This window comes from Lepidochelys kempii, chromosome 6 (genome assembly GCF_965140265.1).
Source record: "Lepidochelys kempii isolate rLepKem1 chromosome 6, rLepKem1.hap2, whole genome shotgun sequence".
Taxonomy (NCBI): domain Eukaryota; kingdom Metazoa; phylum Chordata; order Testudines; family Cheloniidae; genus Lepidochelys; species Lepidochelys kempii.
The window spans coordinates 111,999,487-112,018,169 of record NC_133261.1 but is presented as its reverse complement, the minus strand read 5'-3'; the positions used below and the strand labels follow the sequence as shown (position 1 = coordinate 112,018,169).

Here is an 18,683-nt window from a genome sequence, read left to right as displayed (position 1 = left end):
AGCAAGTTATTGCATGCAGGATCCATTTTTTCCAATCACATGGAAAAACAGGCCAGCATTAGAGTGCTTTTATTCATGGATTTAAGTATGGACACTTTAGCCTTATTATTAAGAAAACGTGGAAGAATGTAATACCATTCTTCTCATTAATGTCTGTAAGCAAACTGAAAAATGATTACATATCTTTCACTATTGTCAGGGTATAAACACTGAATAATTGAATAGGACTGCTCCTTTTGGAAAACTAAAGACAATTTAAAAACATGCCCTCAAGGCCTGAAAATAAATCCCCAGATTCTTTTTCCTTTTGAAGAGAGATTATACAGAGAAAAAACATTGCTGTTTGCATGAATACAAAAGTGATCAGTTACAGATTGAATTGGTACTGGTACATTTCTAATGTAGCTGAAAATGGGTCTTTACCGCTATGTCACAGATATCAAAACTTTGAAGTAACTGTTTAACTTGCTTCAGATCCATCAGAGGAGCTCACAGCTATGAGAGTGATTGTATATTCCTTTCCATGGTGGATTTAGAAAGCTTCTAAGGGTTCTACCCAAACTCTGTTGGTTATGTTTTGCACCTGTGGTTCCTTTAGTCGGCTGTTTGCAGGGGAACACAAGTAATTTTGCTTTTGTGAGTTAATACATTTTACCATGACTGGCTTGTAGGCTTTCATCAAGAGATGGGAAACTACTATATCTTTACCAGATGTATAGGCAGTTACCCCAATTAGAAAGGAGTGGAACACTACCTGAGGTCTTAAGACTCTCACAATCACTGCTCTCAGCTGCTCATGCTGGCGCCTGAACTTCCTCATTTGATCAAGACGAGCCTGCAGTTTCCTGTGGGCAGGATTGATACGCCACACCATCTTCAGATTCTCTTCTCTCTTTCTCTTCACAATATCTCTCAGCAACACTTGTAATTTCTCATATTCATCATCCCAAGTTTGGAAGACTTCAAAACATGCAACCATAACCTGAAAATTTAAGAACGTAAACTTGTTTGACTCTCAAACGACATGCTCTCATAGTTGCATTCAGTGTGTTACGTTAGCTATTACCATATTTGACATCCTAGACGTACCTTTTCAAACTCTTCATAGGCAACATGCATCAGTTTTCTGGTTCCCAATACTTTCAGTAGCTGAGAACTCAGGTCTCTTGAAATGGCTTCCACTAGACGCAGTGCCCTTTGAATGGGGTACTTCGTATTTCTGATTTTTCTCAGGTGGGTGAATATTGCCACAAGTGCCTGTCTTATTTTGTCCAGTTCAGTAGCAGACAACAAGTCATTCAAAGGAAAGTCTTTCATCAGTGGATTGTAGTCATTTACAGTTTCCAGTGCCTGTTTTAGACCTAAATACAATACAAGAGAGTTAAATTTAATTGACCTCATTGTGTCAATTCCATCTGGCCAGTTTAAAGACAATAGTTTTCACTTCATACAAGGTGAAGCTTTTTGATTGTGATATTGATGTTTAACTTGTGTAACTATATCACAAGAGCTAAACTTCCACAGAAACTGCTCATGAAGCTACAGCACATTGTAATTTCTTACCTGTGTCTGTGTCAAAGCTGACAGTAGCATGAAAACGTTTGCCATGTTTCAAGATATCTAGTGTCAGGAGGACTTCTGGGCTTTCACGCTTCTCCTGAATGCGGTACAGGGCACGTTCCAAGTTCAGCCAGAAACTAATTTCCTGTAAAGCCGTGCCTGACGCAGGATCTCGATCCAGTTTGGTCACCTTAAAGACATAAATGAAATGTTGAAGAAAGTGACATGCTTTTGTTGTGTAACTGTTTATTAATAGAAGTGCAAACCTACCTACAACAATTAACTGCCTCCACACAATTTTAATAGTTCAACATGCCAAAATGGAAAGTTCTAGTCTACACGAGCCTACTGCAAGCAATTCACCAACAACTGTAATAGTGAACGTTGCCTGCAGTAGCTGTACACAAAAGGTGTAAATTAAAAAATATTCCTAGGGTAAAAGAAGAGCCAAATTAAAGTGTTTTCACAGGTGAGCAAACGTATTTCTTTAGGCTTCTGGGAGGTACACTGGAGAAGGTGCAAAGCTGTTGTTGTTGACGCCAAGTGGAAGTGACCCCGTATCTACCCGGGATAGACTGAACTCATTTAGACATAGGAGTTGTGGTTGCTTTAAAAAACAAGTGTAGTTGGTACCCTATCTCCATTTGGTTTCAGTCACCGTGAGTTATGCAGAAGGGCACTGAATACAGCCCCAACATAAGCCATGCTCGTTGGGAACCTGCTGGGTGTACTAAATCAGTCCCAGAATCCAATGATTGCAGGAGCTGGCAATAAAATGAAAGAAGGAAGCTGTGGCCTCATCCTTTGCCTCAGTGTACCCATGCAGGAACACTGAGAATTTGGTCATGAAAAAGTAAAAAGCCAATATTTCATCGTTATTTAGATTATGCCTGTGTGTGTAGGAGCAAGTGATATGCATGCATCCTATGAAATCTTAAGGTATAAGTTTGCAATACATTAAGGATAGAGCAGCCAGCTTTGCTTATGTTTGTCTCAATTATAGCATCCATCCACAAATTATTTCCAGAAGTAAAAATTCAAGTCTTGACACAGATATTTCAAGTTAACTAAGTGTCACTGTATAGTAGCCTCTTCAAAATTTATCTTCACCACAACTTGAAAAAGCCCCACTCCCCTTTGGCAGACAGATATTATGCCCATATAAATAAGAAGAAAACAAAGAAAGAAGAAGTGGCACCGCTAAACACTGAGGATGGAGTGGAGGTGAAGGATAATCTAGGCATGGCCCAATATCTAAAGAAATACTTTGCCTCAGTCTTTAATAAGACTAAAGAGGATCTTAGGGATAATGGTAGCATGACAAATGGGAATGAGGATATGGAGGTAGATATTACCATATTTGAGGTTGAAGCGTAACTCAAATAGCATAATGGGACTAAATTGTGGGGGGCCCGGATAATCTTCATCCAAGAATATTAAAGGAATTGGCACATGAAATTGAAAGCCCATTAGCAAGAATTTTTAATGAATCTGTAAACTCAGGGGTTGTACCGTATGATTGGAGAATTGCTAACATAGTTCCTATTTTTAAGAAAGGGAAAAAAAGTGATCCGGATAATTATAGGCCTGTTAGTTTGACATCTGTAGTATGCAAGGTCTTGGAAAAAAATTTGAAGGAGAAGGTAGTTAAGGACATTGAAGTCAATGGTAAATGGGACAAAATACAACATGGTTTTACAAAAGGTAGATCATGCCAAACCAACCTGATCTCCTTCTTTGAGAAAGTAACAGATTTTTTAGACAAAGGAAACGCAGTGGATCTAATTTACCTAGATTTCAGTAAGGCGTTTGATACCGTGCCACATGGGGAATTATTAGCTAAATTGGATAAAATGGGGATTAATAGAAAAATTGAAAGGTGGATAAGGAATTGGTTAAAGGGGAGACTACAATGGGTCCTACTGAAAGATGAACTGTCAGGCTGGAGGGAGGTTACCAGTGGAGTTCCTCAAGGATCGGTTTTGGGACCAATCTTATTTAATCTTTTTATTACTGACCTCGGCACAAAAAGTGGGAGTGTGCTAATAAAGTTTGCGGATGATACAAAGCTGGGAGGTATTGCCAATTTAGAGAAGGACAGGGATATCCAACAGGAGGATTTGGATGACCTTGTAAACTGGAGTAATAGTAATGTAATGTAGTAAGTAATGTAGTAAGTGTAAGGTCATGCATTTAGGGATTAATAACAAGAATTTTAGTTATAAGCTGGGGACGCATCAATTAGAAGTAATGGAGGAGGAGAAGGACCTTGGAGCATTGGTTGTTCATAGGATGACTATGAGCCGCCAATGTGATATGGCCGTGAAAAAAGCTAATGCGGTCTTGGGATGCATCAGGAGAGGTATTTCCAGTAGGGATAAGGAGGTTTTAGTACCGTTATACAAGGCACTGGTGAGACCTCACCTGGAATACTGTGTGCAGTTCTGGTCTCCCATGTTTCAGAAGGATGAATTCAAACTGGAACAGGTACAGAGAAGGGCTACTAGGATGATCCGAGGAATGAAAAACTTGTCTTATGAAAGGAGACTCAAGGAGCTTGGCTTGTTTAGCCTAACTAAAAGAAGGTTGAGGGGAGATATCATTGCTCTCTATAAATATATCAGAGGGATAAATACCGGAGACGGAGAGGAATTATTTAAGCTCAGTACCAATGTGGACACAAGAACAAATGGATATAAACTGGCCACCAGGAAATTTAGACTAGAAATTAGACGAAGGTTTCTAACCATCAGAGGAGTGAAGTTTTGGAATAGCCTTCCAAGGGAAGCAGTGGGGGCAAAAGATCTATCTGGCTTTAAGATTAAACTCGATAAGTTTATAGAGGAGATGGTATGATCGGATAACACGGTTTTGGTAATTAAATATTCATGGTAAATAGGCCCAATGGTCTGTGATGGGATATTAGATGGGGTGGGATCTGAGTTACCCAGGAAAGAATTTTCTGTGGTATCTGGCTGATGAATCTTGCCCATATGCTCAGGGTTTAGCTGATCGCCATATTTGGGGTCGGGAAGAAATTTTCCTCCAGGGCAGATTGGAAGAGGTCATGGAGGTTTTTCGCCTTCCTCTGTAGCATGGGGCACAGGTCACTTGCAGGAGGATTCTCTGCTCCTTGAAGTCTTTAAACTACGATTTGAGGACTTCAATAGCACAGATATAGTTATAAGGTTTTTTGCAGGAGTGGTGGGTGAAATTCTGTGGCCTGCATTGTGCAGGAGGTCAGACTAGATGATCATAATGGTCCCTTCTGACCTAAATATCTATGAAACAGAGAAGTGAGCCAACTCAGGCAAGGGAGTCAGTGGCTCCTTTGGAGGAAGAGTGATGCATAATTACTCCTGAAAGAGAAGTGGAAGAGACGTGAAACACAGCATGGCACAGATGCTGCTTCTCCTGTGGGAAGGAAGAGCAGAGATGCTGGAAGCCCTACTGCTTTTCACAGAAAGGAGGGGACTGCCAGAAGGGGCCTTGCTGGGAAGCCAAGGCCTTACTAAGTACCCCAGAGGAGGCCTACAGAGCGGCTGGGTTGGGCATAAAACTGATTAATTCTTACTTAAGTACATTTATTCGAGATGTCAGTTCAGGGCATCTGCATCTGTACTTCCCCCTCACTGGGCCAGCAAGGGCTCTTACTCCCAGGTTTTAGGTCCCCTGCTGTTGCCTCTCTTGTCTGGAGATCCACATCTCTCTCCCTTTTAACTCAGGTGGTCCCAGGCTGCCTAGTTCCCTACCTTCACTGTTTATTTCCCAGCACAGACAGGTTGCCAAGGATACCTGCTGCTTTCTCTTCACAGACTGATAACAGAGTGATCATCAACACATAGTACCACACAGATCTAAGCGAGCCAATCTCATTCTTAAAAAATCCCCAGAGAGAAACCATTTCAAAATAAAGTGCTAAAAACTTATGAGGAACCTAAACCCTAACATGGACTCTGTCAGAAGCAGTCCATCAACCCCCGCACAACCTAGAGGAGTCCTTCTGATTATCAGCTCATCACAGCTTCAGCTCAGAACCAGCACACAGCCTCTTGGGGACTCAGAAAGCAAGTCCTTCCAAGCCTTCCCTGAGGACCAGGGCCCTCCATGAACCCAAGGTCCTGTCTGCTAGATGGATCAGGAAGTCGTCCTCAATCAGTTTGAACTCATGCTATTCATCCAAAGGTCTTCTCTTTGCTAGTCTCTCAAGAATCCGGTTTGAACTATATCTGGGGACAGGGATGTGGCTTCAAAGAGTTGATAACCAGATGAATTACACTACATTACCGCTCCCCTCCTAGAGGAAACCCCCTTAATCTTAAAACTTCTCATTGTTTCAGAAGGATCTTTGGAGAGCCTTACAATCTCTTCCAGAGATTGAATTAATCTTGGCTTCCTGCTAAAGAAGTCCCAAGTAATCTCACAATAGTATATTTGCATTTTTAATACAATGAACTCCAAAGATGTTAAAACTACTTCAATAAGGTTTAATTTAATTCAGTGAAGATCATTCATGACACTGTTAGTCTTTCACAGTGGGTTCAGAACTTTACTTGGAGCAGAGTTGAGTTACTGGGGGAGTAACACTATGGCAAGGCAAAGTAAGCTGCCACCCTCACCAAAGCAAAGCATGTGGGGCAGAACTTTTATACATACTAGTAACAACAAACATTTTCCCAGACCTGCTCTACTCAGTACCAGCCTTCTGCACCAGTCCCTTTAAATTTCAGTCATTTTTTACTACCTGAATGGAAAGAATGAAAATTAGCCAGCATTTTATTAATAACAATTTACTTGAAGGCACAGAACGTGAGCCAGGTTCTCAACTGTACAGTGGTGTAGCTCAGTTTACGCTGGCTGAAAATCTGGCCCTGTGTTTAGAGTTTCCTGCATGGGGTAAGATTTTACTACACGGTTAAGGGGCCAACAGCAAAAGAGGAGGCTTTCACACCCTTAAAGAATGACACAGGAGTTTCTACCGAGTAGTCTGACATTTGGTTCTGCAATTTTACCTTCTGTATTTCTCTATTCCATCGATTAACTCCAGACTGTAGCTGGTTGAGAAAAGTTGGGTCCTCAACCTTGTCACCGAAGTCAGTAACATTTGGCTTTTCTCCATGCTCATAACATTGCTTGGCAACATTAGTAATAATTGGATGAATTGGCAAACTGATCTCTGGAATTTCAATATTCTGCTGCAAGTGCAGAAGTCCCATTTCAAGTTCTGCAATTTTCTTCTCAACTGATGGAGCCATTTTATCACCATCCCTGGGGGGAAAAAACGTTACCAAATGAAAAGCGAGACCAACAGGCATATATGAACACAAGTGCATGTAATTTTATGTAACTTGAACTACATCCTCAACAAGCAGCACCAATTTGTGACAATCTCATAAGCAATAGCCTAGCTTCAAGATCATTTTCCTATTACAATTGTTTCAAGTCCTATTTACCTCACCCCACATTCTTTTTGATCTATTTTTCTTTAGTACGGACAATTTATTATTTGCATTTAACAGAATTACCTGTCTGCTTTGCCAGACTCTCTGATATAGGACTTAAAAAAGGGAGCAACAGCATTGCTAATGAAAGAATGTAATGTTTCATAAGGAGAATCTTCACTAAGAGTAAGCACTCTCAGTTGGGAGGACACTGGTTTGTCAGCATCGATCACTGGTGTACGCTTAATGAATGCCAAACTGCGGAGCAAAGAAAAAAGTTAGTTAACCATAAGACATTTAATTCCAGAATACAGTAAATTACAGTAGCTCTAGTACAACACAAGATTAGGAGGTGTATATCAGACGTTACATGCTAACATGTTTTACCGGGATACACTTTTAAAAGTGTGAGAGCAAAACTTGTGCTTCTGCTTTAAAACTATTTCTAGTAGCTGAATGTATTAGGGTTTTATATGCATCCATTTTAGCCTGACAGAAAACTAAAAGCAATCAAGTCTATAATCATGGTAATTGAAAGCACGCCATTTTCTGGTGTAAGATTGCTTCTTAAATATTTTAGCTTCATGGAGACAAATGTGTGCTAGGGTTAGACAATGGCAAGAGACAAATATGCAAGCATAGAGGGAGAGAGAGATAGAGAGGGAGAGAGTGCGCGTGCTGTTGTGAAGCTAGGTGTTTGTAGAGCACTTTGAACATCAAAAGCACTATATAAGCTCTACATATTACTATATGTGTTAGCCTAAGGATTATAGGACTATCTTTTCCTAGTCCTAAAACATTCATATCAGATTTCAGTGAGACTGCACTCACCTGTTTGACTTTAGCCCATAATGAATGTCAGTGTTAATGCTATAGGATATGAACTCTTTTTCCTCTTCTCCTTCATCATCCACATTCTCTGCAAACAGAGTTTGATATATTAAAAACCTCTAACATACACTTAAAAGCCTTTGAACCCATCCCTCTCCACCCCATCTACCTCATACCTACTCGTGTAGGAGCGCATTCATACCAACCTCTCATCTAGGTTTGAAACTTTACACAAAATATGGTGTGCCATACAGCTCAAGTTATATTTTTAGGGGTTTGAGACACTATCTATAATAACCAGATAAGATAAAAACTGGTGGAGCCTTGTTACTTAGCTTGAGAATTGTACAATCAGTCTGATTTTTAATCAGCATTTCCAAGGCAACTAAATTAAAATCATACCTAGAATGATTTCATTTGTTGTCAGCAGAGTTGGACAGAACATACCAAAATATATTTTCATTTATACTAAACCATGACTTAGAACCCAGAAACACATGACTCCTCAAGACAGAGGTTTTTATGGATTTATTACAAGCTATTAGTTACTTCAGGACCACTACTGCTCCCCTTTTTTCTAGGCTGCCTCCTGTATGAATTGCTGTAGTGAAAGCAAATTACAAGCCAACTCCTTACATGCTGATTTCAAGAGATAGAATTGCAGAGTTTCCCCACAATACAAAGCCTGAGTTATGGCTTGTTAAAACTACACAAAGTTTAGTTATCTCAGTATACTTAAAGACCTGAAAGAAAACATGTCACAAGATTGTCAGTTTAATTCCTTTTCATAACTTGCCTTGATATTTTTCAAAGACTTCAAATTATATTAACGAAAAGAGAGGATTAAAAGTACAAAGTGTAAGAGAAAATGACTGTTTCCCTAACTTAGCTAGTGAGTCACAAGGTGATGTAAGCACTGGGCATGCTGGCACTTCTGCAGTGAAACCACTGCAATGCAGCACAAAGCTGTCTCCATCTGAGGAAGACACGCCCAAGCTAGAAAAAGAACAAGAGCATTACTCTCCTGTTCTCCCAATGCCTCCAAAAGATAAACTACCAGAGTTTTATTTCGTATTACTGTAGCACCTAAAGCCCATGGACTAATAGTAGCCCATTGTGGTAGATGCCCCTGATGTCCAGATGAAACCAACCACTTAACAGCACACAATTTATGTTTGATAAGATTAACTGGTGAATCTTTGTGATCTGAAGTCTGGCTCTTCTCCTGAGAGTTGATAGTAGTCAGCACTGGGTGCTTTACATTTTCAAGTCAGAGTAGAAAAGTCAACACTTAACATTTTAACTTTGTAACAAAGCAGGAGTGCTAGAACTCTACCCATTGCACTTAAAGGTATTCAACCTCCTTCCTACCGTATTAGCTGTGTAAAAGCTCTGACAATCCAGCCGCGTATTTACATTAGAATACGACTTCCAACAGAAGTAAATTCTCTTACCCCAGGTGATGCTGACAGGAATCATAGCTCTAGTGAGCTCATCAGTACTATATTTCCAGCACACTTTTTCAGAATGTTTTTAATCATCTTTTAAAAATTCAACATATGAGTGGTCAGGCTATTAATTTTTAGCGGCTGAAGCTGACCAAGAGTGTCCATAAAAGTCAGGTGGATCAGTTTTAAAAATATTAACAAAACCTTTTCTAGAATGTGGTATTTTAAAAATTGTTGTTTAGGCTATTAGTGTAGAACAGATTCCTTTTTGATGAAGTGTTTAAAACAAGATTTAGAATTTTAGCAAAACTTCTCTCCGCCTATAGAGGGTTCACCTTTGTCTGGTTCCTCTATACCAGGGGTGGCCAACCTGTGGCTCCGGAGCCACATGCGGCTCTTCAGAAGTTAATATGCGGCTCCTTGTATAGGCACCGACTCCGGGGCTGGAGTTACAGGCTCCAACTTGCCAATGTGCTGGGGGGTGCTCACTGCTCAACCCCTGGCTCTGCCACAGGCCCTGCCCCCACTCCACCCCTCCCTGCCCCCTCCCCTGAGGCTGCCCTGCCCTTGCTCCTCCCACTCCTCCCTCCGAGCCTCCTGCATGCCACAAAACAGCTGATCTGGAAGTGCACGGAGGGAGGGGGAGGCGCTGATCAGTGGGGCTGCCGGTGGGTGGGAGGCGCTGGAAGCGGGGGAAGCTGATGGCGGGGGGGGGGTGTTGCGGGGGCTGCTGATGTATTACTATGGCTCTTTGGCAATTTACATTGATAAATTCTGGCTCCTTCTTAGGCTCAGGTTGGCCACCCCTGCTCTATACAAAGAAAGCATCTGAGGGTATGTCTACACTACAATTAAAAATCACCCAAACCCACTGTGCCTAAGTGAAGGGGCTGTTTAATTGCAGTGCAGACAGGTTTGGGCAGACTGAGCTCTGGGACCTCCCACCTCGCAGGCTGGAGCTGGAATGTCTAAATAGCCCCTTAGCCACCATCAGCTGGCACAGGCCAGGCGCAGGTGTCTACTTACAGTAGTATAGACATACCCTGAGGGAACAACAGTCCTTTGCGGACCCCAAAAGATCAAACCTATTCCTGAGACATAAAAAAAACAGGAGTACTTGTGGCACCTTAGAGACTAACCAATTTATTTGAGCATAAGCTTTCGTGAGCTACAGCTCACTTCATCGGATGCAAGTGAGCTGTAGCTCATGAAAGCTTATGCTCTAATAAATTTGTTAGTCTCTAAGGTGCCACAAGTACTCCTTTTCTTTTTACGGATACCGACTAACACGGCTGCTACTCTGATTCCTGATCCAGACACTCCAAATATTTCAGAGACATACTATCCCCACTAAAAACAGCCACATGCACAACATGACTTGTTGCAAGCCTGAAGTGGACGATCAGATGGATCAAGCTCCAATAAAAAATAAAATAAAAAAAAAGCTCCAGAGGAATAGCTTGCCATTTGACTCCTCTGCCCTTCCTTAAAGAGATTCTTCTGCTAGTGAAGAAAAACTAATCCTGCTGAAGCCTTGTTTGAGATTTGTTTTTTTAGGGGATGGAGGTGGGGGGAGCAGGGCCAAACAAGTTTGCCAGTAGCCTTCTAGTAGTTATCCAATGGCTTGGAGCAGGGGTCTAAAGTTCCTATGAAATGATGGCAAAGAAGAGGTCCCTCAGCCTGCTGTTTCTCTTGACAGGTGTTTGGGAACATGGCAGTCAAAGCTTCACACACTAGTTATTACAAACCAGATCATAAATTTTATTGCAAGTAATGCAAATATTTTCCTAGGGCATCCAGGAAGAGGCTGGACTGGATAGTGTGGTGCTGGAAAGGGTAGCAAAGGGATAGGTGTGAGTAGAGAGTGGATTGAGGGCTCAAAATCAAAAGACAGCTGCTGGTTTATGTAATGACATACCAAGATAGGAAACATGAACACATTTAAGACCAGCACGCAATAGCGCATTTGAGTCAGTTATTCTGAAACAGTTGCATAAGTTTCCCTTACTGTACAACATGTGTGCTCATAGTCTCTCGTGAAAGAGGTACCATTACTCAAGTCATAGACACTTGCCAATTGTCACAAGCTATTAAAAGGAGACTACTACTAAAATTAATATTTACATGTTAAAGTCATTAGTCTGAAGTAAACTAACCTAGCACTTGGGCATGCCAGTATAACATCTGACCATGTTGCGTGCAACATGCAACACTTCGCGCTGAGGCTTTGTCAAAGCAACTGTTAAGAATCACCCCAGGCTAGTCATGGAGGCCATGGAAGTTTTCCAAAAAGATTCCCACATTGACATTAACACCAATTCAGGTATACTGGTGTTCACTCCCTTACTTGGGCAGCCCACCATACTGTTTTAAGCACTATGTTGTTTGGATTTGGAGGTCTTCACCATGGTGCTTAAAAAGGTCTGGCCAGTTAATACTGTCTACACTTAGCATGAAGTAGAGCTTCTAGAATTGCTTCAGCTGAACATTAGCAACAGTGGGAAATGAAGAGAGCGTTTCCCTAATGCAGGCAAAGCTGGGATCCAATAATTACATAAAGCAAGAATGTCATAAGTATTCTTTTGGAACAGTTTACAGTTATACAACTGCTGGAATCATTTGCTCTTTTTACTGTGTTAAATAAAACCCAGGATGTTAAAATGAGCTATTTTGCCCATTCAAGATTTCGTGGTGCTCAATTTAACATCCAATTAACTTACTACTGCTAGAAGTATCATGAAATGGCAATTTGTTTTACCAGTGTTTGCAGAATCAGCCTCTTGGCATTTGGCCCAAGGCACATTTGTTGGGTGAAGTTTAGGTAGAGTAATGTCCTCAAAAAGATTTATCCTGTCAGGAGTGAGGAAATGTATCCATCACAGAAAGGAATGAGTAATACCAAAATGTTCACAAATTGCTCTCAGAGCACTTTCTCTTAGACGTAACATGATGTGTACAGTAAAAATAGTCTGTGCCTGCAATATTTGAACATGCTGGGGTAGACTGGGGACCAAGTGCACCAGGGGTACATCTACACTGCAATAAAATAACTCACTGAGCAGCTGTGGCTGGTGCCCATCAGCTGATTTAGACTTGTGGGGCTTGGGCTGAGGCGGCTAAAAATTGCAGTGTAGACATTAGAGCACAGGCCTTGTGCAGGGCGTGGGTCCCAGAGTCCGGTCTCCTGCCTGAGATGAACATTTAAACTGCTATTTTTAGTCCAGCAGCCCAAGCCAAATGACTTGGGCTCTGAGACTGTACCACAGACTGCATTACAGTGTAGACATACTAGGTGTCTCATAAATGGGGCAACTCGAGTTAGAGCACAATTGGCTTATTTTTTGTGTGTGAGTTTAAGGACTTTGACTTCCCACTCTCACCCCACTTCTCCACCCAACCTATTGCAAAAAAGCTTTGATCGGGGTTAGACATACCAGACCACCTAACTAACTGTCAAGGATTTGATATCTGTTATTACATCCCCATATGTCAAGGTTCCTTCCCCACTCTGAACTCTAGGGTACAGATGTGGGTACCTGCATGAAAAAAACCCTAAGCTTATTTTTACCAGCTTAGGTTAAAACTTCCCCAAGGTACAAACTATTTTACCTTTTGTCCTTGGACTTTATTGCTGTCACCACCAAGCGTCGAACAAACAGGGAAAGAGCCCACTTGGAAACGTCTTTTCTCCCAAAATCCCCCCAAGCCCTACACCCCCTTTCCTGGGGAAGGCTTGATAAAAATCCTCACCAATTTGCGTAGGTGAACACAGACCCAAACCCTTGGATCTTAAGAACAATGAAAAAGCAATCAGGTTCTTAAAAGAAGAATTTTAATTAAAGAAAAAGTAAAAGAATCACCTCTGTAAAATCAGGATGGTAAATACCTTACAGGGTAATCAGATTCAAAACATAGAGAATCCCTCTAGGCTAAACCTTAAGTTACAAAAAGACACAGAAACAGGAATATACATTCCATTCACAACAGCTTATTTTATCAGCCATTTAAACAAAACAGAATCTAACGCATATCTAGCTAGATTGCTTACTGACTTTTTACAGGAGTTCTGACCTGCATTCCTGCTCTGGTCCCAGCAAAAAAACCCACACAGATCGAGAGAACCCTTTGTCCCCCCCAGCTTTGAAAGTATCTTGTCTCCTCATTGGTCATTTTGGTCAGGTGCCAGCGAGGTTATCTTAGCTTCTTAACCCTTTACAGGTGAAAGGGTTTTTCCTCTGGCCAGTAGGGATTTAAAGGTGTTTACCCTTCCTTTTATATTTATGACACCATATCTGAAACGAATGTAGTTTTTATTCCTCCCTATGAGCAACTCACCCATAAAAAAGTTACTAGATACTATACAAGGGGGGAAGGGGGAAACAATGTAAATACCTTACATAGAAAAAAGAAAAGGAGTACTAGTGGCACCTTAGAGACTAACCAATTTATTTGAGCATAAGTTTTCATGAGCTACAGCTCACTTCATCAGATGCTGTAGCTCACGAAAGCTCATGCTCAAATAAATTGGTTAGTCTCTAAGGTGCCACAAGTCCTCCTTTTCTTTTTGCGAATACAGACTAACACGGCTGCTACTCTGAAACATTACAGAGAAAAGTACACAAGCCAGGTTTGAAACATTTATTCCATTTTAACTGAATGTCACTGGTGTTAATGTAGCTCAGTTGCTAGAACATAACATCACACATCCAAGTCCTTCAACAGCACTGGCTCATACCCACTGTTTATACTGCACTGCAGTACTTTGTAACACTGTGGCAGGTGCAGTCCTTCAGATGAAATCATTGGGAGATTCCTTCTGCCTGCATCTGTGAACTAGCCACGTAGAAACTAATGATCCTTGGGAACATTTCAACAATTCTCTAACCGATTCCCCCCGTGGGGTGGAACTGGCTCCCCCTGTAACCTCCTGTACTGGAATAGAGCGAAGAAGAGATGCTGTGACCCACAAATAACACCCCTGTCCATTCCCACAGGAAGGGAATGTACCATAGCCTTGGTCCTGAAAGCTAACTCAAAACCTATACAGAGGCGCTACTAATGTGTCTTTGCGGTGGGAAGAAAAAATAGCCAGAAACTGGTACTTCAGTTTTAAATTACCGAGATCAAGAAAATAACATTGATCTTTGAAAAAAGACGTGTGGACACTGCCTTATATGAACTTTGGCTGAAATCAAAGTTGAGGCGATAAAACATTCCCTTGAGCTCTGCATTTATTGTTTTGTCTAGTTTCTTTCTTGGCTTTGCAGCACTGGAGTGCTTGGAAGCCTTGAACTTGGACCTCCTTCACAACAGCATCTGACTTTATTGCTGTGTTGTGCCACGTATCACTCCAAAGCTCTTTATAAACTAAGATGTAGATGCTGGCTCAAAGGTCTTATGTAGGTAAATACAACAGCCGTTGTGCCTTCACATAGACTTCCCTGTTGGTACCTGACTTGAAAAGATAAGGGCATGATGTTAGGATTTTTCTTTGGTCAAGTTAGGGAATTGTTGATGGGGCTGTCTCCCCTCTTCCTGTTGCAATAGGGCATTACAGGGTACACTACACCGTGCATGTGGGGTCAGCATCTCTCCTGGGGGCAGGGTGAGGATACAGGGGGATCACAGCCCCACCCCCACTGCGTGTATGTGTATATGGAGGGAGTCACAGGCCCACCCCTCACTTTGTGTGTGTGTATATGGGGGGAGGTCACAGGCCCAACAAGCCCTGTCACAGGGAGCAGGGGAACAAAGGTCACCATGGCGCACAAAGCAGCAACTGCCGCCAGCTTGGCAGCTACCATCTGCAGCAAAGGGAGGCTCCGCCCAACCCCCTCCTCCCAGTACCGGGTTTACCATGGCGCCACCAAACAGCTGTTTGCCAGCACACCCAGAGGGAGGGGGAGGAGCCAGAGAAGAGGCAGGGACGGGGCCTTGGAGAAGGGGGGGAAATCGGGGCAGGGTAGAGCCCCTGCACTCCCCCTACAAATACCCCCTCCAGCCCCCTGCCATGAGCTACTCAGGCAGGGGGCTGGAAGCACCCCCATGACCCCAGCTTAAACCCCCAGCTCTCTGCCTTGACCCCTTCTCCCCCCTTACACACCCCCATGGCCCCAGCCCTGACTCCTGCACCCCCCACACATACCCAGCCCCCCCACACCCCATGCCCTGACTCCTGCACCCCCCACATCCCCACCCCAAGCACCAAATGGGAGCTCCTGCACCCCCCCCCCCCACATTCCCACCTGCACCCCTTGCACCAAACAGGAGCTGCCCCAGGTAAGTGCTCCACACCCCAATCCCCTGCCCCAACCCTGAGCCCCTCCTGCATCCTAACTCCTGGCCAGACCCTGCACCCCAACCCCCAGCCCACTCCTGCACCCTAACTTCCTCCCAGACCCTACACCTCCAGCCCTCACTCCTGCACCCCCTCACACACCTCCAGCCCCGTGCCCTCCCTGACTCCTGCACCCGCTCTCACACACCCAGCTCCCTGCCCTCCCTGACTCCTGCACCTTCCCCCTCACATTCCCACCTGCAGCCCTCGCACCAAATGAGAGCTGCCCCAGGTAAGCGCTCCACACTCCAATCCTGAGCTCCCTTCCTCACCCTAACTCCTGGCCAGACCCTGCACCCCAACCCCCAGCCTGCTCCTGCACCCTAACGCCCTTCCAGACCCTGCACCCCCAGCCCTGAGCCCCCTCCCGCACCCTAAGTCCTGGCCAGAGTCCGCACCCCAATGGTTTTTTACATTTTTTTTATAAAGCGCTCTTATCCCAAGCGCTTTACAATCGTTAGCTAACGGTACAAACAATATTTGGAAAGATCATTAAGTGGTCCACCGAGACCCCCAGTGATTTTCAAGTGGTCTGTGGAAAAATAAGTTAGACTACAAGAACAATCAAGGTACCTCACTTTATTTTCATTTACTTACAAGAGAAGGATGAAGAAAAAAAGAATGAAAAATGGGGGCGGGGGAGATCAGAGAGAATGTTCTTTTTCTTGGCTGGGTCCCAAGGAGGGGCCCCAAAAATGAAGCTGAGCACAGGGCCCCACTAACACTAAATCCGCCTCTGGGGCTGACCCCTCCCCCACAGCTCCCCATGCCGCAGCCAGGGGCTGACCCCCCCTCCTCGAGTTCTGCATGCCGCTGCCAGGATAGGGGCTGACCCCTCCTTCGCCCCAGCTCCCCGCACCACTGCCAGGAGCTGACACCCTCCCCACACCACCACCAGGGGCTAGGGCTGGCCCCCTAACCCCGCCAAGCTCCATTCTGGCTGGGGCTGGGGCTGACCCCCAAAACCCTGATGCCTGACACCTTGCGTCGCCACCCCCCAAACACACATTCCTCCACGCCCAGCTAGGGGGGTGCACCAGACTTTTTTGGCAAACGGGGCATTTGTTCATTTGCTCTTGCCAGCTGATCAGTTGGCAAGAGCAAATGGGATAAATGTCTGTTTTTGGTCAAAAAAAAGTTGGGATGGCCAGGACAGAGCTTAAAAAGGAAACTGTCCTGGCCAAACGGGGATGTATGGTGACCCTATCTCCAGGCAAGTGGGTCCTGAGGGAGTCCGGCAAGGGCGGGGGCAGACCCTGGCCTGGCTAATCACGCCACTCCCAAGAGGCCGGAGTGATTCCCCACCCTGGCACTGGACCGGCCCCGGCTGCGCTGTCAGCTCAGCCTGCAGACGCAGTCACCTTCCAGCAGGTCCGTGAGTGGCCAGGGGGCAGGGTGTGAGGGAGTGGGTCTCTGGAGGTGTGTGTGGGGGGGGCTGCTGGTCAGTGGGGGGAATCTCTTGGGGGGCAGTGGGGGAGGTCTGTGCATTGGGACGCTGGGCAGTAGGGGGGGTCTGAGTGGGGTGCTGTGTAGTTGTGGTGGTGCGCTGTGGGGAAGTGCATTGGGCAGTAGTGGTGCAGCTGTGTGGGGTGGTGCAGGGCAGGGGTGGTGGTGTGCAGGCCGCTGTGCTTTTGTGGTGGAGGGTCTGTGGGCGGGCGGGGGCTGCTGGGCATAGCAGTTCCGGGGGATACTAGACATAGGGAATCGGAGGCTGTGTGGCATGGCATAGGCCCACCCCTGAGGGGAAGGGGCATGCTGGCAACACAGGGCTGGGCGGGCCAGTGTGCATCTGGCAACTGCTGGTTTGTATCCAGTGCTCTTGCACTGGGCTGGCTGGAGCGGGGCTGGCCCCACCATGCTTTGCCCCATTGTCCCTTGCTCTGGGGACCAACTTCCCCAAGCCATGCTCCTTTGCCCCTATGGGGGCCCACAGATATGTTTGGCACCAGGCCCACAAAAGGTTAATCCAGCCCTGCCACCTCCCCTCTGCCCGGCAGTTGCCCCGCCCGGCTCTCCCCATTGCAGCGGCTCGGCGCCCGGCCCGGCTCTCACCCTTGAGCGTGGAGCGCTCCACCAGCACGGTGTGCACCTGCGGGTCGGAGAGGAACTTGCGCATCTGCTCCAGGGCGCCCTTCTCCTCCATCGCCGCCTCTAGCGCGGCCGGGGCCTCGCCGCCGTCCTCCAGCAGCAGCGGCACCAGCTTGCGCAGGTGCTTCTGCAGCACCGAGACGTCGGCCACATTCTGCACCGCCGAGCCCGGCATGTCCAGGCCGCCCTCCTTGCTGCCCCCGCCGGGGCCCCCGCTGGCCCCGTCCGACATACTGAGACAGCCAGACACAACTCAGAGCCTGCTTCGGCTGGTGAGCCGCCGCCTAGTACTACTGAGCCAGCCGCACCCACCACCCCGCCCTGTAATCATCTCCCGCCCCACCCCCTGCCATGGGGAGGCCTGGGAAGTGTAGTCCGCACAGCCTGGATGCTCAAGATAGAGCCAGAGAGAATGACTACAAATCCCAGCATGCAAATTTGAATGGGGGGGCTACTCTGCGACCCAGAACATCCTGGGAGCTGTCATTCACTGAGGTCACAAACCTGACGAGAAAGGTGACCGACAAAGGCGTCAAATCCCGCTTTGCCTTCGTCAGGCAGATCCGCGATGGCTCCCAGAATGAACCTTTCAAAGTACAAACAGGAGTCAAACAGGGCTGTATCATCGCTCCAACCATGTCTGCAGTTTTTATTGCCGTCATTCTTTACCTAATTGCTGGGAAGTTTACAGCTGCCATTGAAATCATTTACAGAACGGATGGAAAGCTGTTCAGGGTTAGCAGGCTGAAAGCCAAGAATAAGATCTCAACAACATCTCTTGTGGAACTTCAGTATGCCGATGACAACGCAATCTTTGCTCACTCTGAGAAAGACCTTCAAACTTTTTTGAATTTATCTGCCGATGCTTATGCAAGTCTTGGTTTCACTCTTAATATCAAGAAGACTAAACTGCTCTATCAGCCCTCTCCAAATGAGGTATTACATGCCCCATATATCAAAATCAATGGAGTGGCAGTG

The 18,683-nt window shown here is 45.2% G+C and overlaps 1 protein-coding gene across 1 annotated transcript in view; it reads right to left on the bottom strand.

Moving 5' to 3' along the window:
* Positions 1-17,937, bottom strand: part of LOC140913377 (cytoplasmic dynein 1 heavy chain 1-like) — a 100,855-nt gene extending 82,918 nt beyond the window's left edge. The window contains exons 1-7 of the mRNA XM_073349669.1: positions 17,670-17,937; positions 7,833-7,920; positions 7,086-7,259; positions 6,573-6,828; positions 1,564-1,750; positions 1,090-1,361; positions 755-982 (exon numbers count right to left, since the gene is read on the bottom strand). Of these exons, the coding sequence (XP_073205770.1) occupies positions 755-982; positions 1,090-1,361; positions 1,564-1,750; positions 6,573-6,828; positions 7,086-7,259; positions 7,833-7,920; positions 17,670-17,937 (1,473 nt within the window). The remainder of the gene's footprint in view (positions 1-754; positions 983-1,089; positions 1,362-1,563; positions 1,751-6,572; positions 6,829-7,085; positions 7,260-7,832; positions 7,921-17,669) is intronic.
* Between the last annotated feature and the right edge of the window lie 746 nt (positions 17,938-18,683).